General features: G+C 39.2%; 1 protein-coding gene across 1 annotated transcript; it reads right to left on the bottom strand.

Annotated features, from left to right (window-relative positions):
* Nucleotides 1-8,369: 8,369 nt before the first annotated feature.
* LOC143023693 (E3 SUMO-protein ligase ZBED1-like) lies at nt 8,370-9,124 on the bottom strand. Its single transcript, XM_076182304.1, has one exon. It carries the CDS (start codon nt 9,111-9,113, stop codon nt 8,370-8,372), a length of 744 nt encoding a protein of 247 aa, XP_076038419.1. The 5' UTR covers nt 9,114-9,124.
* Nucleotides 9,125-9,402: the final 278 nt, after the last annotated feature.

The following is a 9,402-nucleotide window of genomic DNA, read 5'->3' as shown; positions in this document are numbered from 1 at the left end:
ATAGTGTGGTACGAAGTTACAGGAAGATTCCCAATTAAAAAATTAAACGAGCTTTCGGGAAATTGCCGTAGCTCCAGGTAAACAAAGTCATTCCCGTAACCACAATTACCACAGCATATATATATAGTGACATCATGACAGGTGTATGAATGGTAAGAATGGAAAGACACGATTGAGAACAAGAGACTTTATTCCTGACCGGTTTCGCCTCATAAGCGTAACCGGTCAGGAATAAAGTCTCTTGTTCTCAATTGTGTCTTTCCTTTCTTACCATTCATATATATATATATATGTACAATATCAGCATTTTTCTAGTCTTGTATTTTTCTTTCTTTGAGTGAGGAACTTATTATATATATTTTGTCTATTAGTTTTTTTTTACGTTTTTTTAATATCCAGTTTGCAATTCCATGTGGGCTGTGCGATGTCCTGACATCAGGGTTCATTATTTGGTCCGTTTTTTCTTTCCAAGTTACTATTGTTTCCCTCATAGGGTTGGTGGTGAAATTTCACTTCTCTCCCTTCATTCTGATATTTTATATTTTCTCTATTGAAAACCTACTTGAAGTGTTTGCTCATGACTTCAGCCATATCTGAATCTTCTGTGTATTCCACATTCCCTTTGCATAGTTTCAGTATTTCCTGTTTGTTTTTTAGTTTACCAACCACATATCTATGGAATAGTTTTGGCTGATCCCTACATTTTTCTATTATGTCTTTTTCATAGTTTCTTTTTTCTTCCGTGCATATTTCTACATACTCATTCCTTTGTATAACATACTCATATATATGCCATTTTTTTTTTTTTGTCTTTTCTCCATCTTTTCCAAGCTTTATCGCTTCTGTCTTTTGCTTCGCTGCACCTTCTGTTAAACCAGCACTTAATATATACCTTTTCCTGTTTTTGCTTTGGTACATATTTATCCATTCGTTTCTATAGATTTTCATCAAAATCATCCATTTTTGTTTCACTTGTATTTCGTCGTTGTGGAATTTCTCCCAACTTGCTTTGAGAATAAATTTCCTAAGTTTTTCAGAGTCCATTTTACTATACATCAGTCTTCCTTTTCTGTATTTCTCAATTCTCTATATATATATTTCCTCATTTAGTGCTAACTCAAATAGTAGCTTATGTGGTCATTTTGCAATTGGTGTTTTGTATTCAATATTGTCTACAATTTCAGGTTGTGGTGTAAATAACAAAGCTGGTCTCGATTGTTCTTCATTATTTTTAAATCTAGTGTTTTCTTTTCCTGTTGTCATTGTATGTTGTGTAGTCATGTCGAGTAATATATTTCCCCATTGATCCTCTCTACCTTTCACTGTCATCTCTTCCCAACAGATTTCTTTGCAGTTAAAATCCTAGAAATTGTACATTAGTGGCAAGAATATAGCTAACAGAGCATTAGGATTCATTGCAAGGATGGTTACAAATAAAAGTGCAGAGGTAATTATCAAATTCTCTCTGGCATTAGATATCGTTGACTATGCAGTATGATTTTGGTCTCCATCCTATAGAATGGATATTAATTCACTAAAATCGGTACAGAGGAGAATGACCAAAATGATACATGGGCTAAGAAATTTACCTTATTAGAAGAGGCTTAGGCAGCTTAATTTAGACTTTTAAGAAAGACAGTGAGTTTTTTTTATCTAATATAGGCGTTCAAATGGGTCATGGAATTTAACGGGTGATACAGGCAAGGTCATCATATTAAGATGACGGGGCAGGACTTGCACTAATAGGTTTAAATTGGACAATTTTAGGATTAAGGAAATAGGCAAGAACTAGTTTACCAACAGAGGGGTTAACTAATGGAATAGACTTAGTTACCATGTAGTAAGCGCTGAAACTCTCAGTTGTTGGAAAGGTCAGAGAATTTTATGGATGGGGATGATAGGGTGTACTAGACATGGAACTGCCTAGTGTCTTGTAGTTTTGGTGTTAACACAATTACCTGTCTGGGGACATGCTGGCTTATGTATAGTGAGAATTACATGTGAAGTTTCTTTGGTATGTTGGAATGGTTGTGGTTGTGATTGAGGTCTACAATCAGTGTAATCAGCTCGACCATACTAATTAAGTGCTAGTATATGTGTGTGACATTGATCTACCGCACCTCAGATATCAGCCATTGTGGAGATGGTTTTGGATCATGAAAGTATTTTTGTACTGACTGGGGATCGAACCTGGACCTTCCGAGGCAGGAATGTTACCCACTGCTGCACTCGGGCCTGTAGGACTTATGGTATCTTGTAGTCTCATTCATTCTTATATTCTTATGTTTTTATGGTCTATAGAACAGATATTAATTCACTATAATCAGTACAGAGGAGAATGACCAAAATAATATAAGGGCTTAGAAATTTACCATACGTCTGAAAAGACTGGAAATGCACTTAGAAAATATGGTGAACATGAGTACTGCATCTTGATAAAAGTGGCATGATAACATTGAACATAAGAGCATGAATAACACCCACTTCCCCTTATGGCCCTTTCACTAACATCTCTCAATCTGTCTCTTCACCTTTTCCCTTTCTACCTAACTCAGCACGCACCCCCAACCTTGCTGTCCTCAAAATTTAAATGGCAACAGCCCCCAAGTGCTTAACAAAGGTTTGGTCTGCCACTGGTCTTGGTGAGTTGGTTTTCCTTGCCTGATACGAGTCCCGTTTCGAGGTCTTGCAGTTTTATCCATCCCATATCCCACCTCGTAAGAGATAAAAGATTTCGAAGCTTAATTCAAAAGCAGGCAGATAGTTATCTAGATGTTGCCTCACCACCACCTCCAAGTGGTGCCCCCGGGTTAAACTCTTATCCGGGAGTGAATACTGAGAGCAAAAAGCGGCTGAGACGAACACTAGAGTGATGTAGGGATGTACTGTGCTAATAGTGGAGCAATCAGGGATGCAACTTAACTGACAAACAATGAAAAAGGAAATATACCACATGAGGCTTTCTTTGATATATAGACCAACATTGAATTAAGAATCTAGTCTCCATCGTTACTTAATTGTTCAAAATGTGACCTTTAGTAGAAGCCACCACCTATAGTGTGCCGGTCTATATTGGGTGTGGGTTTACTCTTAACCCGTTAACTCCGATATGCCGCCCGGAAGGCAGCACTGGGGAGAACCGATATGCCGCCCGGGCGGCACGATATTCAATCCCTTACAGAAATCGCACTAGATTTAGTAGAGCTTTCATGCTTTTAGGGAAGTTTGTCTGACTTGCCAACACTGCCCAGAGAATGCTACGATGCCAGTTAGTGCTTTCATACACGCGGTAGAGCGTTGATACACGTGGTGATTCGGGAGTGCTTTTTGCATCTTATTTATCAGGATTATCTACCTCAATCAGTGTGATATTAGTGTAAACATGCCTCAAGGAACTAAGAGGAAGCTTTTGTATGCGAGTGACAGTGATCCATTACGCAATAGTGTGTACAAAATCAGCCATGCACAGAAAGACTCATACACCTTCAACCACTCTTCCTCGTTGCCAAATCCACCAAATAATTTGTTTCTGCACGTTTATGGTGTCCCTAAGAACTTGCTCTATCTATCTGGTGCAAAAGGTGCTTAAAACCAAACTGCACTGATACCAACCATCGTGCAGGATCGTCTGAGCATGCCGTAGCACGCCCCCCGAGTCTGGTAGTAAAAGTTGCCGCTACTGTTTCTCGCACCAGATCTACAACTTCCGACCTTTCTCATGGCCATCCTAGAGTGGGTATATGGTTTTTATGTGTCTTGGCCGATGCGCCTGAGTATTCCAAAGAAGTTAAGCATAATTTTATTCAATTTGGTAAGACTCGATTTTTCGGTCATAAATTCGTCATGAGAGACGAACTGATTTGAGGGGTCGTCGGATTCTACGGGTTAAGTTTTGTCTCATACAATAGTAATACATGGAAAAGGGTCTGAGTGAAGTGCTATACAGTATATATAGCCTCCCTAAACCTAACCTGGCTTTGGAGCCACCCCTAGAATGGTCACCCACAAGGTGGCATAAATAATGAAAACCAAGTAGCAACAGCCCTCTCAAAAGCCAAATTTCCTCCTCTCCCGCCCCGCCCCGCAACACGTCCATCTGAGCCAGGGGTTCTCAACTTTTTCCCCCGTTATGTACCCCGAGAGTCATCAGACCGTCGACCCGTACCTCCATTAACCTGGTACAGAATATAAAATGGTAACATTAAGACTAATGGAATATACAATGGTACCGCAGTGGATATCAAAGGGTTCAAATTGTAATGACATGATACGGTGCGTACTTCTGTAACAGTCTTTTTCTCTCTGCAGATTTAAATGTTTAAGTAATATTACGCTAGTCATCCCAGTAGCCCCAGTAAACCGCCCCGCGAACCCCAGGATGAGAACCCCTGCTCTAAGCAAAGCGAGGAGGGTCCCCACCCTAAATTTGGGAAGAGTCTACACCTGGCGGCCGCCGTGGCTCGGTTGGTAGAGTGCGCATCAGGTAACTGTGTGGTGAATTCGGCGTCTGTTCGAATCCTGGCCGCGGTGCAGAGGCTAGGAAGGATATCTACTCTGAGTAATGGTCCCCGACCGCTGCTCACCTCAGATCTAAGATGACTTGGACATCACTGTGTGTGATACATGAACTACTTCTGGGTATCGTCACTATAGTGGCATCATGCCATGGGGGACACCGTTTCCTGCGCTCATGTATGAACAGTTCCGGATCACCGCTGAAGTTGAGGTTTGAAAGGGTGCCAGTCCCTCGAGCCACGATAAAAAAAAAAAAAAAAAAAAAGGCAACACCGGAGCCATTGCCCCCTGCCCCGGATAATCATTGCCTCCTTTGGCGTTATCGACAGACCCAAACACCACAATCAATGACTACAATCTTTCATCATCAGTGTTGTAGTTTAATATAATTATGTTCCATAGTTTTGAGCACAACACTTTCTTATCTGGAGTAACCACATATTCTTTCAGTGTCACCCTTTGGACCTGCCTCTGCTTTTGAGAACCTGGCACAGGTCTCTTACAGCTTATCAGTTTCTTACGGAAGAAAAAAAAAAAAGTTATGTGAATGGTACCTTCTTATACTTACTTTGAAGGAACACGATTGATTCATAATCAAATGCATTTCTGTCATGCATTGTTTTGATTTTTAACCCGATATTTTACATGGTGCTACATAATTTAGTATATTCGAACTGTGTTGTAGGGTGTAAGGAAATAATCATAAGGCCAGCTTACAAGCTGCTGCTTTTGACGCTAGACGTTAGTGACATTATTCGTTACTGAAACGCCAGACACAAGCGGTAAAGTTGAACATATTGAACTTTATCTCAACGTCAAAAAGATGCTTTGTATTGTTACCATAGTCACCCCCTGGTGCTAATTACATTCTCTATTTTTTTTGTAATGCTGTCGGACCAGATCAGCTAGTTTGTTTACATACAGGCGCGAATTCGCGGTCTGATATCAAAGTGTTTTAGATATAATGTATCTAGAGATATGTTTATACTTGTGAGATTTAGGGTGCTCTAGTTATGTAAGAATTTATAGAAATACTTATTGTAATTGCTTTTGGTGTATGATCCATGTATGATGTGTATTTTACGATATTAAATGTATCGTTAGGGGGATGCCAAGATGGTTGGAACCATCGTGCCAATTCGAAATCTAAAAACAATGAAAGCCTTGTTCTCCCTTCCTCTTCTCTGCTGCGTGTAATTCGAAATGGACTCTTAGTCCTTGCTGGGGGAAGTAATAGTTGGGAAAAGAATAAATGGGAGGAATAACGGGAATATATAATGATGAAAACACGCAGGAGGGAAGGAGCAATGGTCAATGGTGAGTTATGACTGCATATCTGGTAAGGATTGATGTGAATTGAAGTGATTAGCAAGGATCCAATTTTCCTGTGTTTATAGGAGCAGAACCTGGTTAAGAGGCTAGATGAAGGTTATATAATTGGAGCCTGTTTGTGGAATCTATAGATGAATAGGAATTGATGATTGGTGCTTTTAGTTTATATTTATATTGAGTGGAGAGGTGAGACACTGAAATATCTGCCTCATGTATTGAGAATATGCATGAGTTGAGATGCAATGATAAATGTATACATTTAGTTCTGTACTGTTAGGTTTATTCAATATAGGTATAGATATAATTATCTACTATCTTTTTGTATCCTCCATTTATGATGATAGTGTGAGATGAGGATTTTTCCTAACTGAAGGGGGATAAGATACATTTGATAGAGAGGGAAGTGTGTAGTAGGAAGTGAAATTGATATCCGTTATTGTCACCCCACCTTTAAGGGATGAGGCAAGAGCTGTTGTTGTCCTCATAGATCCTTTATTTACTAACCAATTGCTTTAAGGTTAGAGGTGGTAACGTGACAGTATGCATGATTTTAGTCGTTAGCAAATGAAGACACTTGTCGAACGTTAATAAAGATTGCGCCGTATAAATGATGCTCTACTGGTGGAAATATTTACGAGATCATGTAAAGATAACTTGTTTGGGGTCAGTTCAACATACCAACTTAATTGTAACTCCAAAATTATTATGAAAAAAAAAATAATAGAGTGGTTCATAGGGAGAATTTCTTAGTTGTGTATTATTTCAAGGAGGATAATTTTAAGGAACAGATGCAATAAGTAATTCAGTTCCATGGTGACGTAGGATTGTATATTATTCTTTTCTGACCTGTTTTACATATTAATTTCTACAATGTGCTAATTTATTTCTACTATTTGTGATAATTCATTTTATCAAATGTTAGAAATGAATATTTTTCTAGTCCTGATTTTTTAATGGCAAATTTAGTTTGCTTTTGTTTTCTGCTTGTCCGTTAACAACAGTGTTTGCCCAAATGAAGGACGACATTGAAGTGGGTGCATGCAAAGCTTACCTAATCGAGGAACGTTGAAGAAATAAGCAAAGCAGTCGTAATCCCCACCTCTAGGACTTGTTAGCCAGTTATTGGATCATTTTTGTGTGAGCGAGTTTTAAACTGTAGCAGTGTTTTCTATATTAAGCTCTTCAACTTCACAAGGTATTGATGTTACCAGGAATGTGACAGAAATACTTGTATCTATGCATCCATATCCAGTTTGCCCACCGAGTGTATAGACACGCGTGAAGGTAAGTAATGCATACTTTGTAGACTCATAGAGAAGTTCTAGAAGAGGCCTAACGGCCTGTGAGTAATGGTTAATGTAATTATGAGACAACAAATTAAGTATTCTTTTCTTCGAGGAGGTTGAACTTCCTGAAGGGACAAATTATTATTATTATTTTTTATGACGAAAAGACAATTTTTCAAAAGTAGAAAAATGGTATAAAATTAATTGGTAGTTTCAGATTATGCAAGTGTGCAGTTAGACATAATAACTATGCAATATAATCCTAGAGGTGAAAGTGATTGGCATATACCAATGTATGCCAATCACTTTCACCTCTAGGAATATATTGCACAGTTATTATGTCTAACTGCACAACTGTGCAGTTGTGCAGTTAGACATAATAACTGCAATATAATCCTAGAGGTGAAAGTGATTGGCGATTCATAAATATGTAGACAATATTATGACAAAACTAGTCCAGAAATTTCTGATTGGTGTGAGTCTTCTTTACATAACTATTAATACATATTTTGTGCTGTGTCTTGTGACACTGCTTCTGACACAGGGCAGTGGGCGAGATGCAGGGATGACCTGTCATCCAGGAGGAGCCAAGATACGAGTGAGGGAAGGGTGTGGATGAGAATGGAGTATGTTGGGGATGGAATGGGTGGAAGTTGTTTTTATGCCTTTGTTTTTTGGCTAATATCCTTGTTAGGAAAAAAGCCTTTGATATATGTATGTATTAATACATAATTAGCCATTTCCAACAACGATTTTTTTTTTTTTTTTTTTTTTTTTTTTTTAACGGAGACTGGCGTTGGATGGCGGAACATGTGTCCAAGCTTCTGGCATGAGGATCAGATGTCTTTGATTTTAAATTGCAATAATGTTATACAGTAAATGCCACGATGTGTTGAGATGAGAGAAAATAAAGTATAAAATAAGATTATTGTTACTATCACATACATGTAGCATTTGTAGTATACATGCACAGGCAGCACATTGCATCCGCCACACACACACACACACACACACACACACACACACACACACACACACACACACACACACACACACACACACACACACACACACACACACAATCGTCGGATTGAAGGCGATTAAGTACCTTGTATTAGTAGGGAAGGGGAAAGCTCGTGGTGTAGTAGAAAGGTAATGAAAGGGGAGAAGAGGAGGGATTACTGAGGGAAATGGAAGAAAATGAGGAGGGAGACGAGCGGGCTCCCCCTGACACTGTCAGGCAGACCTCTTGTTTACATATTTACTGCTGTACAAAAAAGTTTGCTCCTTTATGTTCCATTTGTTGGAGACGAGTGTTAACTCCTCTGCAATATTTTCAGATGTGTGAGCCTTTGTCATGCACACAGTTTCCAGGACGGCAGAATGAAGGGTCCAATCTTGGGAAATGAAATGGGCTGTCACTGTAATGAAGCCTTTAGTTTGCCTTGATGTCCAGATGTCAGTGGTCAGAGAGATGTGCTTTGCTTGGTCCAGTTCTTTACGCATTTTCTCAACTTCGTGTTTGTACAGGTTAGGCAACAAGGTTCTGCTTATCTCTCTACGACTAGGAAGTTGGTATCGAGGATTAAGGCCATGAAGAAGGCGCCTAAAACCTTTGTCTTCAACGACTGACACTGGTTGCAAATCTTCCGCTATCATACGGACTACTAAATCGTCAAATTCCTTCTTTTTATTTGAGTCACTTTTGTATGGTGTTGTCTTGGCAATAGTGTCAGCCAGAGTGGGTTGTACTGTCAACCTAGGCTGTTTGGATGTGCTGACAGTCTTTCCAGCATCACTTTCTTCCCTCAGCTCCGCATATTCAATAGGATGTTTAGTGCGGAGGTGTTTGATTAGATTGGAAGTTGTACTTCCAGAGTATTTGAACGTGTCTTTACACGTCAAACAGATGACTAAATCATCCTCAGTTTGCTCCATGTAGGCCCATATTGGAGCAGTTCTGCTTCGCTTGGCTGCCATGGTGCAAGAAAGTAACTTCTTAGAATTCTAAGTAAATTTGCGGACAATATAACTCCCGTTTCATACTGCAGCTGCTACTGAAGTCACGTGGAGTGCGCGGCACTATTTATACCCTCTGCTGTGACGTCACAGCGCATCAGCCAATCAGTCTCCGAAGAATTTGAGATGCCGATGGCAATACTGAAATTGTATGCCATGTATCGCTAGCCGAAAATAATAGTTTATTTTGTATTGTAATTTCATTTGCAACATATGACTTTGTAACTAATTAATGATAATATCAAGTATG

Source organism: Oratosquilla oratoria, unplaced genomic scaffold, assembly GCF_046742065.1.
Source record: "Oratosquilla oratoria isolate Oo_2021 unplaced genomic scaffold, ASM4674206v1 SCAFFOLD55, whole genome shotgun sequence".
Taxonomy (NCBI): Eukaryota; Metazoa; Arthropoda; class Malacostraca; order Stomatopoda; family Squillidae; genus Oratosquilla; species Oratosquilla oratoria.
This window is presented reverse-complemented; position numbering and strand designations above follow the sequence as displayed.